Source organism: Strigops habroptila, chromosome 9 (assembly GCF_004027225.2).
Source record: "Strigops habroptila isolate Jane chromosome 9, bStrHab1.2.pri, whole genome shotgun sequence".
In the NCBI taxonomy this organism is placed as follows: domain Eukaryota; kingdom Metazoa; phylum Chordata; class Aves; order Psittaciformes; family Psittacidae; genus Strigops; species Strigops habroptila.
This window is the reverse complement of record NC_044285.2, coordinates 6,387,697-6,414,528: the sequence shown is the minus strand read 5'-3', so window position 1 is coordinate 6,414,528 and position 26,832 is coordinate 6,387,697. Positions and strand designations below refer to the sequence as shown.

General features: G+C 53.9%; 1 protein-coding gene across 2 annotated transcripts; it reads right to left on the bottom strand.

Moving 5' to 3' along the window:
* Nucleotides 1-834: 834 nt before the first annotated feature.
* On the bottom strand, nt 835-26,581 carry RGMA (repulsive guidance molecule BMP co-receptor a). Of its 2 annotated transcripts, none has more exons than XM_030497949.1 (4): nt 19,489-19,535; nt 19,098-19,213; nt 6,175-6,686; nt 835-3,948 (listed from the first exon to the last, which is right to left on the bottom strand). In XM_030497949.1, the coding sequence occupies exons 2-4, from the start codon at nt 19,177-19,179 to the stop codon at nt 3,247-3,249; spliced, it is 1,296 nt and encodes a 431-aa protein (XP_030353809.1). In that variant the 5' UTR covers nt 19,180-19,213; nt 19,489-19,535; the 3' UTR covers nt 835-3,246. The 2 variants fall into 2 exon arrangements, with proteins under 2 accessions (XP_030353809.1, XP_030353808.1); XM_030497948.1 differs by lacking the exon at nt 19,489-19,535 and adding an exon at nt 26,273-26,581 and having other exon boundaries at nt 1,744-3,948.
* Nucleotides 26,582-26,832: the final 251 nt, after the last annotated feature.

The following is a 26,832-nucleotide window of genomic DNA, read 5'->3' as shown; positions in this document are numbered from 1 at the left end:
ACCGGGGGATGTGTGTTCTTCCTGCCTGAGGCGGATGAGCAGGGTCCATTGGTGACCTCCTGTCAGGGCAGTGAGCAGGGGAGACCCCCCTGACCCCTGTGCTCTGGGCAGCTTTTATACGACTTTTTATATGGCTTTTTATATGACTTTTCAGATCCTGTTAAAGCTCTTGTGAGCTGGTGCAAGCGGTGGCAGAGGGAGTGCGTTGGGCTCTAAAGGCTTCCAGTTCTTCAGGGCTCTGAAGGATGGGGAACTCGGGTCTCAAATCTCTGGTGCTCGGTGTCTTTGCATGCATCTGCCCAAATAATGTGTGTTTTGGTCCCACATGGCCTCAGCTGCTGGGGCAAGGAGTCCTTCAGCTTTGCACAACAGGGAAATTAACCAAAAGTGCAGTTTTGGTTTGCGCTCATTAGAGGGCAGTAACAGACCCACCTGGGGCTAGAGCCGTGCCCGCGGAAAGGGACAGAGCAGCCAAAGGGGAAGTTATGGGGGTGCACATCGCTGCTGCAGGGGTGAGCAGGGGAAGGGTGATAGCACCCACTTGGTACCATTGCTGCACAGCTCCTTCCCCAGCGAGGCTCGGCTCCAATCCAATAGCTGTATCTTCTCACCCCCAACCCTTTCTATTTTTCTCATTTGGCTGCAGATAAATAAACCCCCAAAGTGCAATTCTCAGAGAATTTAGGACAGAAACGTGCTCTCTCTTGGGTTACAGGTGGAAGAAAGCTGCGTTAGTGTGAATGCAGGAATGGAGCAACAACCGCATCCTCGTGGTGAACAGCACCATCCAACACGCCAAACGAGAACAAAAGGTAACAAAACAAGACCCACTCGTTTATTGTCAAAAAACCTCAAACTTTACTTGTGTTTCTCTCAATAAATAATTTACAGTATATACACGCGGTGACACTCCCGTGGGTCTCAACTCAGGGAGGAGATGGGGGGGGTTCTCCTAATGTCCCCCCCCTCTTTTCCTATGTATGTTTTTTGTTTCCAAGTATCGGGTCTTTCTTGGCCACACTTCACCTTTAACCAGAATTGGGTCAAACACAACCAAAATAAAGTGCTTCACTGTTTGCTTCTAAAATAGGGATACCCCATGCACTGTACGACAGCCGGCCACCACTGGAGCGCTCACCTGGACAGTGGGATTGAGCCATCCCATCATCAAATAGACTGGAATTGGCTGGAAATCAGCCCTGAGCCACAGCGCACCGGGATTGCAGTGTAGGGTGGTTGCATTATAGGAAAGGGAGGTCTTCAGGGACGTACTGACTTCTTGTGGTTTGGGCAGCTAGGGCTGCTTTCAAGAAGGATCCGCTGTTATCTGTGGGGTAACACAGCAAGAAACAAATGCTTCCTCTTACCCAATGACAAATTTTGCATTTTAAATTTCTAGGGAAGACAAAAACTTGGTTCTTTCTTGAACAAAGGAAGCAAAAAAGTCCAAATGAGCCCGGCTGAGCAGTTAGTGCATTGGGAAACTAAACTGTCCTGTGCCGCGGTCCAGTGGTTGCTCTCCTCAGCGCCTCCGAACTGTGATATCCTTATTTCAAAGCCTCCCTAAACAGAATACCTGGGGCACCAGCAAACAAAGCAAGGAGCAAAGTAGTAAACACATCTTTTTTTTTTTGTTTCTTTTCTTTTCTTAAACATTTAAAAACCAATTACATCTCTTCATCTGTACAGTCACACGAGATCAATGCCAGGGCTCTATATATTAAAGAGACAATATAAATTACATCCATTGACACAATTTTGCATTTCTCTGCTGCTTTACAAATGGAGCTCTAGAGCTGTTAAGGACACAATGAATAGTCACGTTGAATATTTACACCAGGCTGCCTCTTGGCAGCAGTTCAGGCTGCCAAACGTAGCCTGTTCCCACCTCTTTTGGTGCTAGCTTGTCTCATCATGTCTGGAGACCTCCCTTGAGAGAAGGAGGTGCCCCCAAGAGTGTTTTGGGGCTTGTTTCTCTGAGCTTCCCCCTGAGGAATAGAGGGGAAACCCATCAGGAGGCCTCCAAGACACAGACCAAAGGTGGTCTTGCTGTTTGTTCAGTGAGCGACGAGGTGAACCACAGAGGAACATGAAGAGGACATGGGCAGCACTGTGTGGTAAGGGAAGGGGATTATCGATGGTTTCAAGGCAGGGAACAGACATTTGGAGGCAGTTTGGGGGGGGGGGGGTCCTCTGCTGCATCCCATCTCCTGGCTGGATTTCTAACATTGCCCCATTTCTGATTCAAGCCCCGAAGGGCTTAAGGTGCAACTGGTCTGCAATGGGGTTGCAAGTCACGGCCCCAGGATGAGGAGCGGAGCAGAGACCTAGCAGCAAACAAACAGAGCGTTGTGCTCCTGCTCCATCCCAGGGCCCGGCCGAGCCGCGGGCAGGAGAGTGGGTCCCCCACGGAGCAGCCAAGTTTTAGGGGACTGGAGAGCAAATGGTGTGAGGAACTTATCCGACGCTGGGCAGAAGTTGCAGAAACCACTTGAATACTGGCCAGGTTTCTCCCGTTGCCAGCAAGAGTCCTCGGTGGATCCGGGCAGAGACAAGGGAGCCAGGAGCAAAACTACTGAGTGAATCAGCCAAGTGAACTGGCTAAAACGGGAGATGCCCTTTGAACCACAGCAAGCGCAAGCTGAGGCTTGAGGAACGTGTCCTCCTTCCACCCAGAAGATGCCTGGCACTGGTGGCCCGGCAAGTGTGGGACCACCATTCACCACTATTTCAGCCCCCTTGCACCACTTTCTGCAGCAATGGGGCTGCGGGCAGAGCTGGACATGCCTGAAAAGCAGAACATGGCCCCAGCGAGCAGAAAGCCCCGTTGTGATGGCCAGGCTTGGCCCCATCTGGCTGCTCTGCGCCCTCCTTGCAGGCTCTGCTCTTCAAAGACAAAGCCATGCTCATGCATGCCAATGTCACAGTCACCACGTGCATTTTTGGGACCTGGGGAAGTGCTACAAGGAGGTGGGGGCTCCTTGGAACCCACACTATTGGGAGGAAGAGGGGAACTGCAGGCGAGGAAGATCCAGACAAGGTAAGAGTCCAGCAAAAATTCCTGACTGGTTCCATTGGCAGCACGTTCCTCCCAGGCAAGCGCTGGGAAGGTGGAGGAGCGGGTGCCGAAGATGGCAACCCATGCAGCTCTGACATCCAACCTCCTACTGTCCAGCACCACCATCTCATCCCTGGTTCCCTCCTGCTCCCCCTTCCCCACTCTCCATGGTGCGAAGGAGCAAACCTCTATAACAAGCACAACCAGCATTGACTCAAACACAGCAGTGCTACCCAGAGGGCAGAGGCCATCCCCGAGGGAGCCATGTTGCCGGGGGCCAAGTCCCGTGTCCTTTCATAGAGGTGCAGCTTGTCTTTGTTGGAGTGAAGCATCTTCACATCCTCAAAGGCATAGTAAGCAGCCAGCATGAAGTTGACGTCCCCCGTGGTGAGGAGGTCGAAGACGCAGGACTGGAAGTAGAGGTCCTCCACGGGGAGCTTTTCCCTGCACTTGGCTGTGGCTGTTTCATACGTGAAAGCCTTGGGGGGGACCTGCAGGCTGGGTCCCTTCATCCGAGTACGACCCTCTGTGGCCTGAGCCGAGCGGATGGTCTGGAAGTCAATCTGTTGGTTGAGCGGACAACCGCGGAGGCACAGGTAGAGGCCCTGACTGTCCCGGTCCTCTACAGCGTTGACCACCTCCTCTGGCATGCGCACGGCGAAGGTGAGGTACCGGCCCACCTGCCTCACCACGATGGTGGTGCCAATGTACTTTGCCTGGATCTCAATGTGTTGGCCCGACACCTTCTCGGTGATCTTCAGGCTGTTGGCTCCGTGCTTATCCCCACCGTTCTTGGAGCCGTCGGCAAAGGCAGCGGGCAGCTCGTCCATCTCTGCCTGGTACACTTTCTGGTCCACACACTCCTGGAAGCTCTTGAAGATGATGGTGAGCTGTCAGGGGGGAAAGAAAGGAACAGGGTTACAACCAGGGATGATCACCTGAGAGCGTGCAGCCACCACCAGAAGCAGCATCAGCATGGGAGGTGGAGAAGCTGTCTGCTCAGCCCGGCCAGGAGCGTGGCCTTCAGCTCATGGGCAGATTCATGCTAAGAAGTTGCCCTAACTTTCAGGCACGCAGACATGGCCACTCTTCAGCAGAGGGATGAGGACACCGTGTATGGAGTCAAGAGCCAGGGGCTGGACTGAACGTACCACCTGGATCTGTGCTGTTATCTCCAGCCCCAACCCAGGCGCTCTGCTGTAGCTGTAGCTGAGTGCAGTATCACTACTCACAGCCTGTGGTGACATGCCCGTGCATGCAGCGCTGTCTTGCCTCCAGGGCCTGGCAGATGGCAGAAGGGATGAGCCCTGACTCTCTTAGAGGTGGTGCAGCTTCTCCTCTGACTCCCATGGCATTTACATCCCAAGGGCTGGCCACTTCCTTCTTCCTTGGCCACTTGCTAAACAACACTCTTCTCCTCTGGGCCCCAGAACACGCTGTGTTCCACCTCAACCACACAGACACACGTGTTCGAGTGGGCAGGTCCTTCTGGGAGTGATATGGACATAGACTGAGCCCAATGGGCCTCCCCACCTTGGCTGGGCTCAAACACAGGTCCCTTGCTGGAGGAAGGACCTCCCAGTGCTTGTTCTTCCCTTGCTGACCTGGCTTTGGGAGGAAAGCTTGATGAGGAGGAAGAAGAGTAGAGCTTGCTTGGGAGGAAGAGCAAGTTGCTCGTCGTACCAGGCAAACCACGCTTCCTCTTTCACCCCTTGCAGACTTGCTCGTCCTCTTGCATCTCTCCCCATGAGGGAAGCAAAAAGGGAGCCCTCGCTTCATGTGCCCCATGAAGGGGCAGACTGAGGCCTGGACAGAGCTGGAGGACAGAAAGCTCCAGCAGCAACCTCCTCTGGGTCCAGCCCTGCCCCTGGCTGCAGAAAGAAGGGTAGACCAGAGAACATCATGCAACAACATACAGGGCCCTATGGACCGAGAAGCTCCCATCCTCTCCAACAGCACATGTTCCTCTAGCAGTGACCCAGCAACGCTCTCACAGCTCATGCTGCAGATCTCATGACTAATCCCTCCTCACCACAAGCCCGTGAGGCAGATAACGGGTGAAAAGGCTCAATTAAGATGGTGATGCTGGGATCCAGCCTAGGAATTGCACGCCCCTGGGGTCAAGGACCATGTTCCTCAAGCCAGACTTCCTAGCAAGATTCCGCAAGTTTTGATGTCTTTTGGTAGGTAAGGAGTTGAGAGCATCATTAAGTATCTTTAAGGAGGTTTATAAGGGACAGCCCAAAACCAAAATGCCAGCTCAGGCTAAAAAGGTCACATCCAGAGCTGAAAAGCAGCCCCTGTCCTACATTTGCTTCTCTCTTCTCCCCACATGCAGGGAGAAACAGAACTCCCAGACATGGTGGGACAACACCTCTTCCAAAAACAAGAGGATGCCTCCTGCTGAGACTCCTTTTTTGGCACAGAAAGTGGCCTTTTAGCTTTAGAGCTTGTGCACCATGGAGCAACGTGACAGTTCATCACCTCCAGGCCTCTCCTGAAGCAGAGGCTGTGCCACACAAATCCTGCTGTATCACAGCAGCACGTTTTCACCTGGCCTTTCTCAGTGTTTGCCTTGGACCTTCAGGATGTTTATTCAGGCTGCCAAAGCACCTCCAGAACAGACTGTGCCCCACAAAATACCTGGACTTGGCTGTACACCACAGAGACCATTATGAGCCTGGGCAGAGGGAAGGCAACGTGAGGAGCTCAGCTCCCTCCAGGCTTCTCCCTGCAAGCTGGTGTCTGCGTGGAGAACAGTCCTGGGCATGCTTGGACCTTGGATGTCCCCAAGGTGCCACTGTCATTCCTCGTCTGGCTCTTCACAGCAACCTGGAGTCCCCCATTTTGGCCATGATGGCCACCTGAGCTGCAGCATCTCAACCTGTTAACCATGATGGGGCTGGATGTGCTCAGGAAGAAACCAGAGGCCATTAAAGGCAGGATGGGCACCTGATATTTAGGGCCAAATGCTCAAATTCAGAGGAGCTCCCACCCTGTCTCACCCTTCCCAAGAACTGCAAATGGTGGAGAAGAGAGATGGTGGCAAGAAAGGCTGTTGAGAAGCACCTCTGCCCGTGCCCACCTCTGCTCACGGGGACATGCCTAAAGCTCACCTTGCTAGTGGCGGTGGCCGCGGAGCCAGGCAGCACCGGCGTGTTGGTGACCTGGACGTTCAGGTAGTTATTGTCTATGAGCGGCCAAGCCCCTTGCACCTTGCAGGTCTGGAAAGTGTCTGTGAAAGTCCTAAGGTGGGGGTCCCCGAAGAGCCCACAGTGGGTATAGTTGGGGGCAGCCGAGTGTCTGTGAAAGCTCTTCTCATAGTGGCAGATCTCGGGGCTGTCGGAGCGCTCCTGGCTATCCCCGGGGGGCAATGTCCGGAGCCGGGGCTGTGAGGTGGGTCCATCCTTGGAGCAGTTGTGCTGCACCATGAGATCCTCTATGCCATGCACGGCGGAGTGGTAGGCCAGGTCCCCCCTGCAGGTGCGGGCGGTGCGGCGGGTGCAGTGCGCGTAGGCTCGCAGCGCCGTGCAGAACTCCGGCGCCTCCTCCGTGCCCACGTGGTGGGAGCCCGACGTGGCCGCCCAGAACTCAGAGTTGCACTTGAGGATCTTGCATGGGGATGTCACTGGAAGGACAACACGCGGAGGTCAACGCTTTGCACGCCTCGTGTGGGACATCCCCCGCTCTACCCCCCGGCGACACGCGGGTGTCCCCCTCCCGCAGCCCAAACTCGTGACATTGGCTCTACCGCGTGATGGGGCCTCGCTCGCCAGATGTGACCCTCTCACATGAGCTTGAGTCTCATGCATCAAAACCAAAGAAACCAACAGGATCTGCCCCAATTTAAGCCAAGAAGGGAAAGAGCATCCAGCCCCTGGATTAATGCTCCTGGCGGAAAACCCGAGTGTGGAAGAATGGGACGTATTCATTAGCAGCGATAAGGACGATCCTTAATGTGGGGAGAGATGCAGTGGGGATTTTAATGCCTTTTTAGGGTTTGACATTCAAAGCTCAGTGCTGCGCGAATCACTGTGAGCTGTGTCCGGACCCAGCTCTGCCAACGCAAAAATCTGTCTGCCTTCCTGTTCCTCCTTGAAAGGTTGGACCACATGATCCTTGAGGTCCCTTCTAACCTGGGATCCTATGATTCATGGGCACGATGAAAGCCAGCCCCAGCATGACCGCTGTGCCCCAGCCGCATGTCAACGTGCAGAGGTCAGAGCAGGATTTATGCTGTGACCAACCCTGCAGCAGAGCCAGCAGCCGCTCCTCATGGCTGCAGCAGCGCTGGGAGCAGCACTTGGAAGTGTCCCTGTGCCCCTGGAAAGAAGCAGGAGCCAAAACAACCTCTTTCATGACTGCTGTGTGGCTCTGCCCAGCCCTGCAAGCCTGTTCCCCACCACGGCCCGCTGAGAGAGAACAAGAGGTGGAGGAGAAAAACCGGCACGGCAGGGTGCGGGGCTGCCAGCCGAGCCCCCGCCTTGCGTTGCCCACACGGAGGCAAAGAAGATTCAGATCCTGTTTCTTCCCCCTCCACGTCTGTTCCCTGGGGCAGCGTGGCTTCCCTGGAGCAGACTGGAAAGCAGCTGTGCATAAAGCACCCAGCCACCGCTGAACACCGCACAGCGCCAATTCGGAGTCTTGCTGGGTGAAGCCAGGCTCACACCATTTAAAATCCATGGTGTATTCCTTCCTCTTCCACTCCCTTGGAGGGCTTGGAGATGGGATGGGCTCAGGCACAAAAGGCAGGAGGAGGAAGAGAAGAAAAGCCCCACCATTTCCAGATGCTTTCGTGTTGCCTCTCACAGGCGTACCCGTATGTTCCCGTCTCGGGGTTAGTTTAAAGGGAGGCTGGCGAGGCATCTGTGCCAAATCCATTTCAGATTTGTTTAAAAAGAAAGTTACAAAACCCAGTATTGTTTCAGGGAAAACAGTGTGGTTTAGTTTTAAACATCACAGTGCTGGAAACCTAAACATAGTCAGTGCTGGAAAATCAGAAAGGGAGACCAAGGCTATAAAACACTAAGCAGTCAGGCTGTAAGAAACAAGCCTGTCTCCTCTCTTTCCAAGAAGAGTGAAGTGCAAATAGGAAATGGTGACAGGTTCCTCACAGTTTTAAAACTCATGTTTAATAAACTCAGATGCTAGCAACAGCACTGAGAACCCAGGAGCTGTTTTATCTTGGCAGCATCCCATTTAAACCTGCGAGAACCACTGCGGAAAGCTTTTAACTCCTCATTGACCAGAGATGACTTGGTAACAAGCTTTTGACCTGGGACACGGACTCACCTTTCTGCTAAGCCTTCTGTATGTATGGCTCAAACGTAAAAAAAAGTATTTCATATTCCTTTCTTTTCCACACCAAGAGTGTGGTTTTCCATCAAAATCATTTTGTTTAGGAGTGGGCTTCCCATCACAGCCAACTGGCTTGCAATGGAGCATATGTGTTCCCCTACATGATCCAGGACCCTCCCAGTGGAAGGCTGGCATCAAAAAAGCACGCAGGAGCGTGACCAGTGCCACCACTGCCGGTTATCCCAAACAGTTGTGGCATCAGGCAATTAGAATCATTGCTCTCCTAGTAGTTATGCTAATGCGCAGCGTGAGGATGCCTTGAGGTTGCGTGTGGCCGAACAACGCTCTGTCGCTGCAGACAGACTTGCCAGCACAGCCTGGGGAGGAGCTGGAGGACACGTCCTTGGACATGCAGGACCCACTCGCCCCATTTCACCCGACAGCTCGCTCAGGCACCGGGATGCACTGCACAAAGCATCCCCTCCGGCGAGCAGAACCCAGGCTGCAGCTCTCTCCAGCTGCTCCAGTCCATCAACTGCTGTAGAGGGGATTTTTTTTTAGTAGGAATTAAGCTACACCCTGTTACTCTTTAAGGACATGCTTAAAGAGCATTGGATCAGGAGCATGAGCTGCATCAGCCTATGGACCCAAGAGGCTACTGCAAATCAGCCCAACACTCAGTGGTGTGCCGGTGCCGAGCATCCCTTGCTGCCGCGCTGCCCCAGGACGACGGTGACTTTGGAGTTAAAAGCACCCCAACAAAAGCAAGGGCAAGGAAGCCCATCTCCTTCCTCCCTGGGCCTGAAGGGGGAGCGTTCTTCTCTCAGATGTTATCGCTCCGGTTCTGGCACCCGTCCCCTTCTCGCTGTTTCGCTCAGGGCCCCATATAAGGCCAGATCTCCAAAGCCAGGTGCCGCAGCACAGAGGCATGTGTGAGCGAGTGGGGCCGCGCCTGGGCTTCCCCATGGACATCTTTCCAACCACACCGGTGGCCACCGGGCTTGGCAAACCCCTGGCACTGCTGGGGAGGGACCACAGCTGGCGCAGGCTATGGAGGAGAGCAAACACAACCCTCTCCCCCTGCCACCAAGCATGCCTTGCCTTGTCCCCTCTGGCAGCAGCGCTGGCAGAGCGGTGCAGGCTCATTTGTACCCGCGCCAAGAAACGATGTTTATTCAATTCCACATAATCTATTTTCCATCGACTCACAATGGATCTGTTTTTCAACCACAGATGACTTAGCACGGAAACAAATCCCTCTCAAGCAGGAACCCAGCAAGACTCGCCTGGGATGTGTGAGACACCCCTGGGTCCATGTGATGCCACGGCTCTTGTTCATCGCAACGGGTCCTTCATCCTGGGGATGGTGACTTCAACCAGCCCAGCCACCTTCCAACCTCCCCCTCAGCTTCCCCTCTCAAGGGTTGGTCACCACTCAAACCAGCGACAAAATTTCGTTTGCTATCCTGAAACCAACAGCTTCAGACAGTTTAAAGCCAGAAGAAATCACTGAATGACCTGGACTAAGACAGCCCCTGCTGTGCGAGGCCTGGTGCCCCATGTTTGTTCAGGTATACTTCCCATGAGGGCTCCTGTGCTCTGAAAAGCCATCCCTTTCCTTGGTGGGCTGCTTCAGGAGTTTATCACCTTTACAAATCAAAAATCTTGGTTCTAAGTGGATTTTATCTGACTTCATTGTAAGGACACAAAAAGAACCAGTGATTTTCTCCAAAGCAGCAAAAGGTCCGTTAGTAACCAGTATGTCTCTCACAAAGATATTTACACACTGCAATCAAGTCACTTGTCAATCCTCTAGATAAGCTGAACGGTTTGCGCTTTTAAGTCCCCACTGGAAGGTGTTTGCCCAGCCCCACATCAGTGCTCCCTCCAGCAGGCCGGTATCCTGCAGAACCCACCACCCAATGGAACAGGCGATGCCAATGTGGGACACGCGCTCCCGCTCTCCGGAGGTCACCCCTGTCACGGGGGTATTGCACCGAGGGGGCACCACGATGTGCTGTTGGCTTGGGACCTTCTCCAGAGCTCCCGGTTTGCAAAGCACTGGTCCTGCATCCAGCGAGCATCCTGTGGTCAACCCTATGCGCACATCTGACTTGATCAGCCTTTCAATGGTGACTGCTGCTATTTCCCTTCAGCATGTGCTAGTTTACCTGGATTTCATTTACCCAAATCATGCTTTTTCAGAAAAACAGCACAGAATCAACAATTCCTCTGTTCTCCTGCAATTTCTCCAGCAAAGGGAATTACTGGGAATTCATTTCCTAAGCAAAAGCCAATTGTCTGGAGACTTTTGGGTGCATATTACCCAGATCTGTTAATTTGAAAATGTTCACTGCTAAGAGATGTTGTTTAATATCCTCTTGGTTACTAACGGGTGGAAAGTATTTCATCACTCACATGTGATGCAAATACATCATCCTGCCTCTTTCCAAATGTATGGATTGAAGTGTGGATGTGCAAGCCCCACACATGCAGTAAAAGGCTTTTTCGAAGAACACAGTTAAATGTAATTACCTTTGGCCTCAGATCTGAGCACCTAGATTTAGGCTCCTAAACACCTATTTATTTAAGTAATCTAAATAAACCTATTTATGCTGACACTTCCATAGGAAAGGCACGATTCTCAGATGTCCTAAATACCAGCCATATCTACCAGCTTCAAGGAGATGCAGGCTGCTCAGCTCCTGGGAAGACAACAGCCACCACCAGCACCAAAACGACCTTAAGGAGAGTTAAAAGAATCACACTGCTCCTCAAAAACCTGGCTGACAGGATCCCTTCCAGCAAGGTTTCCCCACTCTAAAGCAAAACCAGAGCAGATGAAGGACATCAGGCCTTTGTAATCCAGCCTCTTGCACTCTCCCTGACCCAGAAGGGAAGTCTACATAAGCCACCCCACATGTGGCCATGCTGGACCCACATCTTGATGCCTGCATGGACTGTGAGCCAACATATAAAGAAGAAATAGGGTGGTGAGACACTGGCACAGGTTGCTCAGAAAGACGGAAGATGCCCCATCCCTGGAAATATTCAAGCTCAGGCTGGATGGGGCTTTGAGCAACCTGGTCTAATTGAAGAGATCCCTGCTCGTTGCAGGGGGGTTGGACTAGATGACCTTTAAATGTCCCTCCCCACCGAAACTATTCTGTGATTCTATTTTATGACACGCATCAACCGGCGCCTCGTCACACCAGGGAGAGAAACGAGCCCCTGGGTGCCGTCCGCAGCGCTGATGGATGGGGTGTCATGGGCAGGGGCACCTCTCCTGCAGCCCCACTGCGCACTGTGGGGTGAAGAAGACCCAAGGGCCACCTGACCCAAGCTTGGTGAAAGGGTTTGTGCTCGGTGGCAGCGCTGGGCTCTTCCAGCGACCTCCTTTGAACTGTTAATCAAGCACAATCTTGCAGAATAATAGCCTGGTTATTATTGCCTTGTTTGCATAACAAAGAGGCCCAATAAAACTGATTTGACTGTGCTCAGAGGGGGTGTGAAAGATCAGCCCTGAGAAAAGAGCTGCAGGAATGCAGCAAACTGCTCCAAAGCCTCAACCCAGGAAGAAAGACAATGCAATTTGCCATCAAGAAAAGCCCAATAGACCAATAAATTACCCATGTGCAAAGGGATTAGATCAGGTTTCAGTTGCACTGAAGTGGGGGGAGGACCAGGAGGAGGGAACTGAAGGAGAAAAATAAACCTGCCTCTCTTAAAGCGCTGGAGCTCATATTTTGCAAGGGCGTGCACAGGGAGGTTGGCTGGAGGGGCCACCTTCCAAACTGGGGCCTGGGGTTTGTGCTCTCTTCCACCGGCAAAAGCAGCAGATGCATTAAATCCAGGCAAAAGGATGCACTAATAGAGTCACTCTGGATGGATCCGAGAGCACACCTCAATCCATGCAGCTTCTTTTAACCCAGTTCTTGTCTTGCTCAAGAAGATGCCTTCTCCAGTTCCTTTAAGCCAAAAGAGGGACACAGAAGGAGTTTTCTCGTTTCAACCAGTGTCAATCACTAAAGCATCCGGAGGACCTGCCACAACTAACTCCCTTTTGTCCTCAGCGCAGAGTTCACGGCCCCCCATCCCTCCTCTCCAGGCGTCGTGGAGACACGGGGCAAGCACAGGCAGGAAAACAGCAGAGTCAGTGTCTTCACCGGCTACGGCAGGAACAGTTGGATGCTGCCGAAGAAGCCCTTGATCGTTCCTGTCACTTAGTCAGCTCTTTCGCCTCAGACTCAGCTTACTGCTGCCCCGGCATGCTTAGCGGGGGCAAATCCATCTCCCCCCTAGTCTCTCCAGCCAGCACTGCTCCTCCAGGCTCATCTCGATGTCCACGCACAGGGAGAACAGCGAGCAGACACCACTGGAGAAGGCATCCACCATGGAGCTTGTAGCCAGTACAATGAGTGGCAGGCGATGCTGCTCTAAGAATTAGTGGCAAGTCTTGGGAAGTCCAGAATGGGCTGAAAGGAGGAACCAGCCTTGACAGCCAAAGAAGCAATGGAACCAATGGCTCTGCTCTAAAACTTCATCCTGGGATTCAGGCTCCAGCATTGCCTTTGCTACAACCATTGAGCTTTCATCTGCCCAGAGGAAGTGGTGGACGGTTCAGAGGATGCAGGTTTTGCTCCACCATGAAGTGGTGGATGGAGGACAAGGTGGGAAGCAATCTCCTCCTATTCTCTATCTGCAGAAGGGCTCTAACGAAGCTGGTCCCCCAGTGTGGTGGGAAGCAGTGCTGGAGCTGCACATCCAACCACCCCAACCAGGGAGCTTTCACCAACAGTTCTCAAAGAGCCAGTAGATCTCCTTGAGGAGAGCGTTCCATTTCACAGATGAAGATGTGAAGGGTTTCACCCAAGATGAGCCCAGAGGTGGATTCACTCCCTCATCTCCTCCATGAAGCATCACCCTCAGCTTCCTCCCACGGCCAACACCACCCAAGTCCCCATTTCTCTGAAGCAGCGGTACACAGACAAGGCCACCTCCACCAGCCACCCCCATGGCCAAATGTTCCTGGTTTCCAGCACTCATCGCCCTCCCCACACCAGAGCTGTTTTCCCAGGGTGCCTTTGAAGGCTCCGCTGCCACCCACCAGCGCCCGGGGCCCCCCAGGCGCAGCAGCGGGTCCCTCGCCCTACTCCCCCCTCGCCTGGCTGGCAGGGAAACGCTTTCTGCTCACAGGTGTGGATTCCCTCTAGGAATAATCATCCCCGCCATGCTCTTGTGAAATTCCAACCCTTCAAACGCAGAGGTAAATGAGACACGGAACGAGGAGATGGAGAAAAGCCCGGAGCACATAAATCTGGATGAGGCAAATTTATACAATTAAAACGCCTGCCAAAAAATTGCGGCATCTCCATCAGAGGCGTTGGTTTGGGCGCAGGGTGTGGGGTGGCAGCTGCCTGGCCAGCAGGCAGAGCTCCGCCGGCCCACCAAAACCCCACAGAGGCACCCAACCACGGCTGGAGCCGCACTCAGGGGTGCAAGGGATCTACTGGACCCCCTCCTGCAGGCTGGGTGCCCACCCGGCACCAGGCTCACTCCTCACAGGACTGACAAGTCCACCACTAAAGCATGTCCCTGAGGGCTTCGTCTACATGGTTTGTGAAGACTTCCAGGGACAGTGACTCCACCATTGCCCTGGGCAACCTGTTGCAATGCCTGACCACGCTTTCTTGTCCTATCACTTGTTCCTTGGGAGCAGAGACCAGCCACCTTCTGGCTCCATCCTCCTTTCAGGTAGTTGTAGAGAGCGATAACGTCCCCCCTGAGCCTTCTCTTCTCCAAACTAAACCCCCCAAGTCCCTTAGCTGCTTCTCATCACACTTGTGCTCCAGACCCTTCAGCAGCTTCATCGCCCTTCTCTGGCCCCGCTCCAGCACCTCAATGTCTCTCTTGTAGTGAGGGGCCTAGAACTGAACACAGGGCTCAAGGTGCAGCCTCACCAGTGCCGAGTACAGGGGGACGATCACTGCCCTGGCCCTGCTGCCACACTATTGCTGATGCAGACGAGGATGCCATTGCCCTTCTTGGCTGCCTGGGCACAAGCTGGCCATCTATCAGTGCCCTCAGGTCCTTTTTCGTCAGGCAGCTTTCCGGGAAGCCACAATATCATTCCTCCTTCACAGCCACAGACCTTCACAGATTTATTTAAAATGCATCCAACTGCTGTCCTCATCATGGACTCAGATGAGGACATGGACTTTTCATTTTAAGAGAAAAAATAACTCTCTAACTGGAACCCATCCCCCAGTCCCACTGCTTCCCACCTTCCCATCCCCAGCACAGTGATGCTCTCACATCACCGTGGGCTGGCAAAGCCCAAAGCCAGGGTCCATCCCTAAAACGTCCTGCCACATGTCCTTGTCATCTCAGAAAAGGATGGCTGGAGTGTGTCACACAGCAAGAAAAGAGGTAGCTTATCCAAAAACCTGAATGCCACGGATCCTTACTAGGGCTTTGGGGACCAAAGTCAACATCTGTACAGGAAGGAGAGGAAACCGAGGGAGGAGAGAACACTTTGGGCTCAAGTGAAGCTTGCTCTCTGCCTGAACCATAAACCCCCTGCATATACAGGGATAGCTCTGCTTGCTGGGAACTAAATGGCCAGACTCCCCTGGATGCTCACGCAGCAGAAACCTTCTGGTGCTCTGCCCTGAAGGACCTGCTGCTCTCACATCTGCAGGGACACCAGCCTCTGGCTGCCCCACACGCCACGTCCAGGCCATTAGACAGAGCAGCTCAGTCTGTGCCTACGAGGGCTGCGTGTGTGTAGGAGCCAGCTTGTTCTCCGCAGTAAGAGCCCAATGACTTCATCAAGGGGATGGCATCTGGTTTTGCAGTTGGCCATAATTCAATTCTCCCCCTTGCTGCAGGAATTTCAGCTGGTGAAGCAGTGATTTACTCAGCCGGGCTGCACTTGAGTGCAAAGCAATCTTGAGGCTACAATCGAACGCCCTGTTATTTTGAGAGCTCGCAGACAAGGGAATAAATATCCTCTTCTTTTCATCCCAGTGGTTGCCAAGTGCAAGGTACAAAGCTTTTTAAAGGCATTTAGGGGCTCTCCTCTTACAAGCGCGCTCCGGGTGCCATGCACAGCCAGGCAGGGCCCTGCCTGCACAGCTCGCTCCTGATCCAGCATCAAGACAGGATTTACCAGGAGAGACAGAAAAAAGCCAGGACACTCCTCACCTGCCCCAGCAATGCTGCATCTCTGAGCATCCCTCATCCTCCTCAAAACCCCAGCACACAGGCCTGCAGCAGCCCTGAGCTCATCCCGGCCCCCTTCAAACCACTCGGGACCCCGATCCTCTTTTGGTCCTGGGTTCCCACACTCCCTATTCCAAGCTTGGTGCCTGCTCCAACGGGAAAAGCAAATCAAACCAAATCAAGCTCATCCAGATGGACCAACCTCCCTCATCTTTGACCTTCTTTGCAGTCCCACTAATGCTCACCCTTTGCGAGCTGTAAGGATCAGCTGTGGGGTTCCCTGAAGGACTGATGGGCTGAGGAGGGGATCGCTTGGGCCACGCACTGCCCTGCGAGAGCCTTATGGGATGTGCCCATCAGGGAGCTGGAAAACTCCTTGTCGCTGGGGCCTGATCCAGTGGCACATCCCAGCTGGACCAGGCCCCAGCTGATGTGCTGGATCCCGGCTCTCTGGGGACAGCAGGTTGGTGCAGAGGCCGAGCAGAGCCCCCAGGTTAGGAAGTTTTTATGGCTGCCCAGCCCTGTGAGCACTTTCATGTGCACATCCGACTCAGCACCGCTGACTGGGCCACAAAGAAGGAAACCTCAGAAGGAAACCATGATAAACCCGAAGTCGCTCTTCATATCCCCCCATTCCCAGTAACCAAGAGCTGGGAATTTCAGGATTTTCTGTTGAAAAAAACAAGGAACATATCCACCCCATCTGCATTAAAAACAAGGCGCCTCCTTCCAGCCCCACAACGAGTCTGGCTGGCAATCGCAGAGAACTCCCTGTTCCAAGTACGAGACCGGCTCCGAGCAAGCAACAAAACAGGGAAGCCAAAATATTTCCAGGTTTACGTTTGAATCCCTCCCTTCTCCTCTGCCCTGACAACATCCCGCACAGGCGCGTTCCTCCCCTGCCGCCACCTTCCCGTTCCTCTGGGGAGGTGTTTGAACAGCCCCTAAGCCCCCCTGCTCAATTTCGGCTTAATGCTGCCATCACGTCCCTCCCCACTGCCAAGACAAAAGCCGTTTATCAACCGATCCCATACACCTTCAGTAGGGATGGATCCTTCTCTGGAATCAACCTGGATGGACCAAGGGCACAAAATCCCCATTTTTTGGGGGGGAGAGGAGTGTATTACAGCCAAAAGTTGAAGACGATCAGGGAAAGTCAAAGCAAACCAGAGCTGGCAGAGCAAAGCCTGACATCTGGGGCAAAACTAGGCCAGATTTTGAAAGTACAAAAGGATTTGAAAGGAAACTCACCCCAGCCCATACTGGGAGGCAGAGACAGGGGTCAGCTGAGCACCCTGGAATATCAGGGTCCCAGACAGGAGGGGAGAATGCCCGTGAGCATCCCAAAGTGGGATTTGGCACAAGCCTCAAGCAGGAACTGTCAGCAGTGGCCTGCTCTACCCAAGCCTCCTTCCCCAACTGCCCCACACTCAGAGCTCATATGGGGGGATCCACATGGGGGGACCCACAGCAGTGGCCCCAGCCCAAGGGAGCTCAATAGCGGGGGCCACCCAGAGGCAGCAGGGTGAAGCCATGGGTGTGAGAGCAGCACGAGCGGGAAATCAGCCTGAGGGGTGAGTGTAGGGGGGGGTTAAGCAAATAAATACATAGGCAGGACTTGGCGAGGCACCGATGTGACACACTGAGTGCCCAATTGGGAGCCTCCAGCAACCCCGCTCGCATGGGGGCTATCAGGAAGGGGGTGAAGCTTTCTTGGGGCTGGGAACCCCCAAATATCCAGGAAGCACAGGGAAAAAGGTGCAAATGCCGGGGGGGGAGGGGTGGGGGGAATCCCCTTTTTCCTATCTTCCCACCCCAAAAAGCCTTCAATGGCAGCCCCCGGTGCACTCCCAGCTCTGCGCATGGGGAGCACTGTCTCCGCCTGCGCCCCGCTCCCGCGGGCTCCGGATCGCCTCGTTCTGCCAGTTCTTTGCACCTTATTTGACTGCTGACGGGAGAATCAAACAAAGCAGCAGCCACATCTCCTATCAAGTTCTTTCTTGCACTGTAAATCTCACAGCCCCAACGCTTTGCAACTCAACTGCTCCGAAAAAGGGCGTTAAGCAACACAGAGGGGAGCAGCTCCAGAGCTTCTAGAAGAAAACACACGCACACACACGCGGGGTTCAGCTTCCAGCTGCTGGGAAGTCCCCTGGGAGAAGCGGGGTGCGGAGGGACACCCCAGTGCTAAGGGCAGCGCTGGAAAGGTTCCGCTTCCCTGCGCCAGGGCGAGGAGGGCGAAGGAGGGAGGAAGGGCACAGAGCAGTTCTTTATTTATTTCCTACATGTGTGTGCAAGACGCTGCACCTACGGTTATGCAAAAGAAAGGCAGGGGCGACTTGAGCATTAATACATTACATTTAAAAAGGGAAAGATTTACTAAAGCAAAAAGAGAAACGCGGAGATTTCAACGTTGGGGCTTTTCTTCCTCCCTCCTGCTTTTTTCTCCCCCCCCCCCCCTTTTTTTTTCCCCCCTTCCTTGCAAATGAAGGGGGGAAAAAAAAAAGAAGAGGTAAAGAAACTGGAGAGTTTTGGAAGGAACAAATCCGCCTCTGTGGACTGGGCTTCCCCTCCCCCAACAAAAACAAGCACTCGGGGCTTGAAGGAATTTGCAGGCAGAGATCTGCCAAAAACATTGTGAAAAACTGTGGGGGATTCATTGGAAACAGATGGCGTTTTCAGCTGTAATTCTGACATTCTCTCCTTTTCTGACACCACACAAACACACCGGGCGGGGGGAGCGGGGACCCGCACTAGGTGCGGCGGGGGCTGCGCTGGGTGAGGGGGGGCGATGTGCGGGACCATTCGGTTGCCATCCCGCCCTCGGGCTGCACAACAGCTCTCCAGTGGAATAATGGTGCTGAGCCACTGAAAACCCTCATCCCGCGGCTGGGAGCGCCGAGAAGGGGGAGCCCGACACAAGCCCCCCCACCCCGTCCGCCGCCGCGCTGCCGGCCCAGGTGAGCCCCAGGGCTGAGCCCCCCCTCTCCGTAGGGCCGTGCAGCCCCCCCCCCCCGCATCCCAAAGAACCCCCCTTGTCCCCTCCGCAACCTCCGGCTCTGCCCTTCTCGGGGGCTCGGAGCGGGGACCCCCCACTGCACTCAGCGGCAGAAAGCGGCATCTGGGGGGTTCATGGGGGGTCCCCCCCGTTTTCCAAAGCACCGAGCACAGCCGGGAAGGGAGCCCAAGGGAACCTGCCCGCCGCTGTCACAACAACCCTCCGCCGGGGGCTGCTTTGATTCCGACCATCTCCTTCCTTGTGGGATGAGACAAAGAGGATGAGGTCAAGGAAGAACCCGCACCGCGACTGCTTGGGAAAAACGGGGACTGGGGAAGCGCGGGGGGGCGGGGGGGGGGGCACACACCGAACCTGAGCCCCGCTCGCTCGTTTGAAACATGTGGCAAAGCGCTGCAGAGAGGGAAGAGAAAGAGGCCCCGAGACAGGGGCCGGAGGCGGCTGTCCAAGGGCTGGAGAACCACGGGGGAAACGCTGCGGAATAAAGAGGCTGTTCCTTACCTGAAGGGAAGATGCAGAGAAAGACAAGGAGGATTTGGAAAAGTCCCAGGGCTGTGGATCCTGCCCCTCTCCCCATACCCATCCATCCAGCTCGAGCTTTAACCACTATCCTCTCCCTGGAAGAAGAGTTGGAAAACAAAAAAAAAAAAAAAGAGAGAGAAAGGAAGAGAGGAAGGAAAAAAAAAAAAAAGGAAAAAAAAAGGAAAAATAAATCAATCGAAAGAAAGAACTGGGGAAAAAAAAAATCAAATCAAAAGCCCCACATGGCTCCGCGGAGCGATGCAGGGACGGGCGGCCCCAGCTCCGGTGGCCTCCGCACTGAAGGATTACACAGACGTTTTCTCCTTCTCCTCCTCCTCTCTTTCCCCTCCCATCGCAAACCAGCCCACACCATCCATCATCCCGCTGCCTTCCAATGTCCGCATCCTCTCGCTGCGCCTCCTCCTCCCGCCGGAGCCTCCCGGGAAGGGGCGGAGGAACGCGCTGCTCTGGGCGGGAGCGGGGCGGAACGAGCCGGGGAGACCCGGCGGCGGGGGTCCCTGCTGCGGGACGAACCCGGCCCCCCCGTACCCCGTTGTGGGAAGGGGTCGGGTGCGGGTGTCCCCGCGCAGGGCGGGTGCGGGAAGGGCTCTGTTGGTGCTGCCCCGTGTCCCGCAGCTCGGGGGGGGGGGGGGTTGGGAGAGGGGCTTCATCCACCGCACCGGGATCTCAGCGCCCAGCGCGCCCTCCCCGCCTCTGTGCCTTAGGGCTGCGCGCAGCGCTTCGGGTGCCCCCAGAATGAAGGGGTTTGGGGCAAAGGGTCCGTCGTAGAGTGAGGGGAAACTGAGGCAGCGAGACGGCACGCAGCGGGATTGTGGGAGCGATGCTGCGACCCACGGGACACTGACCCCCTGGCACAGAGAACTCCTCCACATCACCTTGGCCCTGGCTGCGTGATAGATGTGAGCATTTCACAACCTTTCCAGGTCATTCACCCTCATTGGCACTGCCAACACTAAAGTAAGCCTTGATGACTCAGAAACAGCAAATCTCCTTATCGTTATTGTTAGATGACATTCTTCGGAGAGGGGACAACTGTTAGGGGTCCTGAACCCAGCTGCCAGGTGGCTGGGAACTGATGGAGAGGACTAATGTGTATCTACCGCCAGCCTGTGCGTAGACCTGGATGTTCACCTTTCCCTGCAGGAAGGTCTCACCAGTTGCATTGATTGTTATCCTGGAGGTCTCACTTTGTGAGCATCCCCTTAGAGACCCTTTGGGCAGCCCTCAGGCAGATGGCAGAACTGAGAGGACCCTCCCTGCTCATGGACCATGTGGATGGAGCAGCAGCTTGAAGCACACACAGGGATTTGTCTGCTGGGCTTCAGAATCCTGCTCGATGCCACAGCATGAGGAGGTGAGCAGGTTGGATCTGCAGCCCCGCCACCCCAGGGGTCTGCTCCACCAGGAAAGGGGCAGGCCAGGAGGGAGGCATCCCCTTAACAGCCTGCTTGGAGCTCTCGAAGATCTCCCTTGAAGGATGTTATAGCCACAGTGAACTAAGATAACTTCACTTGTGAACGGGAGTGCCTGCGGGTGTAATACGCTTTAATTAATACCCTTTAACTTCCCAGTTTTAGATCGTTGGCCTTCCTTTGATGGAGTGCCCCCCCTCCATCCTAACATTTCATCTCCTTTCTCTTGGGGATCTTATACAAAGAATAAAAGGTCGTTTCACACAACCCTTCTCCCAACTCTGCAAATGCTCTTTAACAACGGGTCTTTTCTCCTGCAGCTTGGTATAGGCCTGGGATGGTCCTTGACTTTGCTTCTCATTGATCTTGGAAACCTCCTTCTCTTCCACCTCACAAGGATGCTTTTTAAAGTGATGGTAGCTTAAGGTCTTCAGTAAGAGTTTGTGATCTCCCTGTCGTGGATTGAATCTGTGATTCAGCTACAGCAAATTTCCTATGGAAGGTAAGGTGAGGAAGAGGAGATGGGAGTAAATATCCAAGAAGAAGAGGTATCTATTAGTACCTATCTAGTTTTCCTTGCTGGGTTTAAGCCCCCTTGCCTCCAAGTGAAGGAGGAGCTTCACTGGGGCTTCATCCAGGCTGCAAAAGGAATTAAAATGCTGAAGCTTTTCCCATCTGGGACCCAGATGGGATCCAAAAATCCTGAGGCCTTGCCTGCTTGACTGGAGATCTGTCTTGGTCCCGATCCTGCTGCAGCTGCGCTCAGATGATGTCCACTAAAGTGAGAAGGAGCTCTGTGTGCAGCAGAGCGGGCTGAGCCGGGCAGGAGATGAAAGCTGGCAGGCCGGATCCAGACCTGTAGCACAGGCAGTGTGGGAGGAACGCCTCCACGAAGCACCTCTTTGTGGGGGATGTCAAACAGGGGCAAATATGTCCAAACCCTGCCAGCTGCTGCTACCACCCAAGAAGAAATGCCTGCCGATGGGATGTGTAGGCAGCTGGAGCTGGAAGGGGCCTGGGGGAAGGAGGGAGAGGGTCCAGGAGCTGAGGGGAGCCCAAGCATGGAGGGGGGAGAGACCCAGGGGATGGCATTTCAGACCCCAAACCCCTTCCTCTTGCTCTCACTCTTGCAATGCAGCTTTTGCTCTTATTTCAGTCTGAAAACCCACTTCTGCTGTTACCCCCGCTGATGACACATAACACGATCTATTTATTTTTAACTCCAAAAAACCCCTGTCTGAATTATGAACTTCTAAAACCCAGCTGCTAACGTGCTGCTACGAGGCGGGTTTGATTGTTTGACCCGAAGCATCACTTTGGTATTGCCGTTTTGTGGCAAGCTGACACTGTGCAGTGATAGACAGGAATCCAGTTTGAAGCATTATGAGACCCTCGTTGGAGCTTCTGCCTTTGGTGGAGGGAAAATTGTGCTCTGTAAAGCCACGCTCTGATGCCCCCGGCTCCAGTTTGTAAGAATTTCTCCTTGATTTTGCTCAGTTGCATCATGCATTGCAAAGGGGATTGCTGTTCTTGGCACTGATCAAAGCAGCGGATTTCGCTGGAGAAAACAACAGATGTGTCCAAACCGTAACTGTAGAGCAGGAAAAGGCCCCAAATAAGGTGTGTTTCTGAAATCCTGCTCCCCCTTCCACTTTTTTCACATAACCTTCATCTTTCTGGTGAGCAGAATTGAAGACTTGCACTTTAAACCGCTGCTGAACCACGGGCTGTGTGAAATTCAGATCTCTGCCTTGCTTATTGGGGATATCTAGGTTTGGAAATGTGGAATGACTGTGCTTTCCCCAGCTTCTTTCCTTCTCGAAGCCCAGCCCGATGCTGTTTGCAAACAGTGTGTGGGAAACCACCCACCGCTGAGTGCAAACACCTCTGCGGCATGGCAGAGTTACGCTATGCAGTGGCTCAGGTCTGGGGGCAAAGGCACCTCCGTGGTCATCTACACATTGAGATGCTCATGTTTGGTGTCATTGTGGAGGGGTGATAAGCAAATCACAGCCAGGGTCAGCCAGTAGCCTTTTCCAAGCTGTTTGCAGGATGGGTGGGAAGATTCCCAATTCCCAGGGGAAACTCAGCTGGGATCACTCGTCTGAACTTTACTTCCCTCTGCCCTGCATCACACCATGCATGGCTGTGGGCTTCTGTGGGGCTGAATGAATGTGCCTAATCTGAACCCTAAGGTTTATAGATACCTCCCCTTACAGCATTCCTAATAGAATTATTCCCTACCTGTAATTATATGGCTAAAATAGTAAACATGGGTATTTCTGAGGATGGTAACTAGTAGTTAGGGGAATGGATGTCAGGGCTCTTGGTCTGCTTCTGACTTTCCCTTGAACTTCCTGCGTGGCCACTCTTCATGCTCCTATCTCCACAGAGCTTCAGCCCTGTCTTTGCCTGCTCTGTCCCAGCACAAGGTGTTCAACAAATGCAGCTCATGGCCTGGCTGGGATAAGCCCTGATCACCCGTGCAGGAAGCTAATCCCGAAACCTTCAGCAAGGAGGCAAGTTTGGGGTGAGCAGCAAAAAGCAAATTGCTCCCTAAAGGGGAAAGAAAGGAAGTTTGGAGTGGAAAACCCCAAATTGTTGTCTCAGGAGGTTTGACAACTGATCCCAAAATGTTTGTGGAAGTAAAACCAAACATCTGTGCTCCGAACAGTTCCCTTATTAAAGAAAAAAAACCTCTGAACAAGAAGAAACACAGAAAGAACCCATTTGTCTTTCTGCAGTAACAGACACACCTCTGATGTTTGCAGTACTGGAAAACACTGCAGTGCATTTTGAAGACCTTCAAAATCATTTTACAGTCATAGAATCACAGAATGGTTTGGGTTGGAAAGGACCTTAGGATCATCTAGTTCCAACTCCCTGCCACGGGCAGGGACACCTTCCACTAGAGCAGGTTGCTCAAGACCCCATCCAACCTGGCCTTGAAGTCTCTTGACTGACAGCACAAGCAGATGCTCTCCTTGAGCTGGGGACCTCAAGGTACTGAATACACATCTAAACCACCCCCCCCTTCCCTTCTAACCTGTTGCCTTGCAGCACAATGCCTGGCAGGGAAAGTGAACCCCAAGGTCTCATCGGGGCCCTGCATGGAGCTGAATGGGGCTGGTGGAGGTGACACATGGAGCTGGGCTTTGAGCACTGACCCACTCCTGCCTCTCAAAGCGCAGAGCAGAGTTTGCTGATTTGGCAAATCCACCTCCCTACAGCTCTGAACATGAGACTCGCCAGTGTGGCTGTGTGAAAGGAGGCCAGTGGGTTGAAGGTGGAGTAAAATAGAGCTTTGTAACACCAATAAATAAACCAGTAAGAATGCTCTGCATCTTTGCATCTGCAGCCCCAGCTGAAGTTGCTGTGGATAACCCTGCTGTGGGCTCTTTCGCTGAATACCAGCTCCAAGCTCACAGCCATAAAAATCACCTCTAAACGCTCACAGCCAGCCAGGCTGGACAAGGAGAAGGGTAGACAGGCTGGTGGAAAACTTCCAGTCTCACCCGTGACCGAAAGCAAACCAAGCAGGGATGTTTTCAGGCAAATAAGAGTTCATCACAACAACTTTTTGTGATTGGTGGCATTCATTCGTGTCTCTCCCTTTCCCCTGCTTGCAAAGCCCTTTGGGGTGAGGCCTGACTCCTCCACATGGGAGCATGGTCCCTTGTTTGGCACTGTTTGGAGGGCTGGCTGGAATTCACCATCTGGATATTTAGTTCTCTGCGGGGAGTTGGTCTTCCTGGCCCAGGCTCCTCTTTAGGGTAAGTATCAAGCAATATCTCTTTAGTGTATCTTCTTCACATCTGGGTTCCCCTTTAAAAGACAACCTTGGGAGGTTCCCAAGAACAAGTTCAAATAGCCAAATGTCAGCTCAGCAGAAAAGATGGATATATCTGAACTGCCAAAAAATGAACAGCACAGAGAGTTTCAGAGAACTGGGTGTTTATCAGCAGAGACAAAAAACCAGTCTGTGTAACGGTACAGCCTGTCTCTGCTGCTTTTAAAAGATACTGGTATCTTAATGAAGTGGAGGTCCCTAATTGCACCCTTCTAACTGACAGGTCAGCTCAGGACATCTCCTGGATCTCATTAAAGGTGGGAGATGGCGTGGAGTGTTTGCAAATCCACATCTTCAGCCCTTTGAGGAAGGGGTGTTTGAAGGAAGAAGCTCTGTGAAACACAACTACCTTTCCCAGCTCCCCTTCTGGCAATTCCTGACAGCAGCGGCCAGAAATACAACCCAGTGCAGGACATCTCGGTCATGGAACACTGAATAACAGTGTCATCAGCTGGTTCAAAACTCTTCCCTGATATGTGAGAAAGAGACATTCCTTCTTATTGGGACATACACACACCAAAAAATCCCAACAAAACAACTTTAATTCAGCACCTCTACAGGTATTTCAGCAAACAAAACTGGGAGTTTTTGTGGAGGGGGATCAGCTCAGAAATGGCACCAGGAGTGCTCCTGGGTGTGCCCAGTTCAGGACTGGGGCTGGGCTGGGAATGGGATTGGGATTGGTACTGGGCTGGGACTGGGGATAGGTTGAGATTGTGGCTGGGATTAGGACTGGGGCTGGGATTGGGGCTGGAACTGGGGCTAAACTGGAGTGGGGCTGGACTGGAGCTGGGCTGGGTTGGACTGGGTTGGGGCTGGGTTGGGACTGGACTGGAGCTGGCGGTAGACTGGGACTAGGATTGGGAGTGGACTGGTACTGGGGCTGCGGTTGGGACTGGGCTGGCCTGGGCGGGCTGCGGCCCCGCTGGGTGGTGCTGTTTGTTATCCCTGCGCCGCCTGCACAAGTATCCAGTTTATAAAATAAACGCAACCCAACGCCGCCTTAAACCACATGACACAGCAGCAGCCTGCGAGCGCCCATTAAAATCTCAATTTGGGGAAATTGATTCTACCTCTGAGCAATTGCCATGCAATTACTCCAACAGGCAGCAATCAAGAATCACATCAAAACAACACCAAACTTTCATCTCCTGCCTTGCAACCACCACCGCAACAAAAAGCACCTGTCTTGCAAACACAGCCCGGTTTCCTCACATGTATATGATATTTAGGAAGGGCAACGTGCAGGCTCCAAGAGTGGAAGCAAGCCTGGACAGGGGCTGCTCTGCTTGGTGCTGAGATGTCCTGACCGGGGGCTATCTCCTGTCCTCCTTGCCTCAGGTTAAGGGCTACTGACAGACTCGGTTCATCCGACCTGCTCTAGATGTGGCCGTCCCAGCCCATGTCCCACATCTGTCCAGTTGTTCTCCCCACCTCAGTGCTTGCAACCACCCCAGCGCTTTGCAACTGCGGGGACTTAAGGGAGATAAATCTTTGTTGTCTCCGCAAACGAAGCACTCCGGTGTCGATAATCGCAATCAGCCCCGTGATGAGCTATTTAACGGGAAGGGGAGAATACCGGCGGGGATATTTTCAGTTCTCGCCAGTGGTCTGCAAGGAATTACTCGACTGACTTAGCCCAGCAGGGTGCATTTTTAGTGGCAAGCATCAGAAGGGAGGATAAATGAATAACCGCATGGTTAGTATCAAGCCGGACAGAGGGAGCGCGCTGGGCAGGGAAAATGGGAAAGAATCGAGGTTTCCTTATAAAAGCGGCTCGGGAGGAGGAGGCAGCCGGGCAGCGGGACCGACGGGGGAAGGGCCATGCAGGGGCCGCGGCAGCATGCGGGGGTCCCGGCTCCCCCCCTTACCTTGGCGGCCGCATCAGCCTCTCCAGCCCGCCGCGGGGGTCGGTGCGGGGAGCGGCGGCTTGGTTGGGTTTGTGTTCCAGGAGGGGTAAAGCAACCACAAATACACCCCAATAAAACAATGCAGGACAGCGCCGCGGAGCCCGAGGGCAGGCGTGGCGGTGGTGGGGCACGGCCGGCGGGCAGCACCCCCCCACCCCTGCCCGGCGGGGTGCAGCGCGGCCTCGCTCAGCGGGACGCGGGGAGCCGCATCGCCCTCCAGGAGCATGTGAGAGCAGCGGAGGAGATAGAGCCAGATAGGGAGGTCCCCTCCTTCCCTCCCTCCTTCCTTCCCCCCTCCTTCCCTCCCTCCGCACACGCTGAGCAGCGTCGTTAGCATACGCGGAGGGAGGGCGGGCGCAGCCCCGGGCGGAGGGGGGGTCCCCAATGAACCCCCCCCATGTACCCCCTCTCCCTGTGCAGGCAGACAGGGATGGGAGGAGCGGAGGGGGGCTTGCAGGGTACCCGGAGGGATGAGGATGCTCCACCTGCAGCAGGGGGTACGGAGGGGAAGGATGGTTTGG

Bases quoted from the DNA above. Each gene is read 5' to 3' on its own strand.
- RGMA (XM_030497948.1), bottom strand. The intron at 6,687-19,097 runs GTAAGGAACAGC...TTGTCCTTCCAG, and splicing joins TCTCTGCATCTTCCCTTCAG to TGACATCCCCATGCAAGATC. The intron at 3,949-6,174 runs GTGAGCTTTAGG...CCCCCCTGACAG, and splicing joins CGGCCACCGCCACTAGCAAG to CTCACCATCATCTTCAAGAG.